General features: G+C 50.9%; 1 protein-coding gene across 1 annotated transcript in view; it reads left to right on the top strand.

The window, feature by feature from the left end:
• The first annotated feature begins 550 nt into the window (after positions 1-550).
• The window catches only part of LOC102442346 (antigen-presenting glycoprotein CD1d-like), a 5,371-nt gene continuing 4,696 nt past the window's right edge, over positions 551-1,225 (top strand). The window contains exons 1-2 of the mRNA XM_014450291.1: positions 551-647; positions 1,036-1,096. Coding sequence (XP_014305777.1) covers positions 551-647; positions 1,036-1,096 — 158 coding nt within the window. The remainder of the gene's footprint in view (positions 648-1,035; positions 1,097-1,225) is intronic.

Raw genomic sequence — 1,225 nt, 5'->3', positions numbered from 1 at the left:
CAGATGCCCCATTACTCCAAGAGCTGCAACAGAAAATACCTGGAGTATGGGCAGAGAGTAACCCCAGGATTGGCGGTCCACAGAGCCCCAATTGTGGTACAACTCTCCAGCACAGCAATTCCAGTACGGGTTAAGCAATATCCAGTAAGCCAAAAGGCCCGAAGAGGCATCACAGTCCACATAAAAAGACTGAAAAAGGCAGGAATCTTAGTCCCTTGCCACTCCCCGTGGAATACCCCATTGCTTCCTGTACAGAAACCAGGAATGGAGGACTTCAGACCTGTTCAGGACTTAAGAGAGGTCAATAAGAGGGTAGAAACTGTACATCCCATGGTGCCTAATCCATGTACCCTCCTGAGCCTGTTACCTGCACTGGGGAAAGACTGAGAAACTGAACTGGACTGAAATTGAAACTAAGGCTTTTCAAGATCTTAAACAAGCCTTAGTCAGCGCATCAACGTTAGTGCTGCCAGACCTGAGAGCCATTTCAGTTACATGTGGCAGAGGTTCAGGGAATCACAAAGGGGGTGTTAACCCAATCCCTGGGACCATGGAAAAGGCCAGTGGCATACTTATCCAAGCAGCTAGACCCTGTGACTGCAGGGTGGCCAGGGTGTTTGAGAGCAGTAGCAGCTACAGCTACATTGGTAAAGGAAGCCTCAAAACTCACCCTCGGGCAGGACTTGCAAGTAGTAGCTCCACATTCTGTGGAGGCACAGTTGCAAAGCCCACCAGAGCGCTGGCTCTAGAATACTCAGATCACCCAGTATCAGGTACTCTTGCTTGATCCCCCGCGTGTCAGTTTTCTCAAAACTACCTTGTTGCCTGATGATGACCCCGAGCAGCCCCTCATGGCTGCACTGAAACCCTGTCCTCGATCAAGAAGCTCCAGAACCTTCGAGAGGACCTGACAAACCAGTCCCTGCCAGACCCTGATGAGACCCTATATACACTGATGGAAGCAGCTTTGTGGTCAAAGGGACCAGGTTCGCAGGAGCAGCGGTCGTGACAGCTGACAAGGTAATCTGGGCGCAGGCACTGGGGCTCGGGACATCAGCTCAGAAGGCAGAGCTAATAGCCTCACCCAAGCATTACGGTGGGGGAAGGGAAAGGCAGTGACTATATACACGGACAGCCGGTATGCTTTTGCCACTGTTCACGTTCATGGGGCCTTATACCAAGAAAGAAGACTCCTAAGGTCAGGAGGGAAGGAAATAAAAAATGT

This window comes from Myotis lucifugus, unplaced genomic scaffold, assembly GCF_000147115.1.
Source record: "Myotis lucifugus unplaced genomic scaffold, Myoluc2.0 scaffold_1950, whole genome shotgun sequence".
In the NCBI taxonomy this organism is placed as follows: domain Eukaryota; kingdom Metazoa; phylum Chordata; class Mammalia; order Chiroptera; family Vespertilionidae; genus Myotis; species Myotis lucifugus.
The sequence above is the reverse complement of the archived record's forward strand: the minus strand, read 5'-3'. Positions and strand labels throughout refer to the sequence as shown.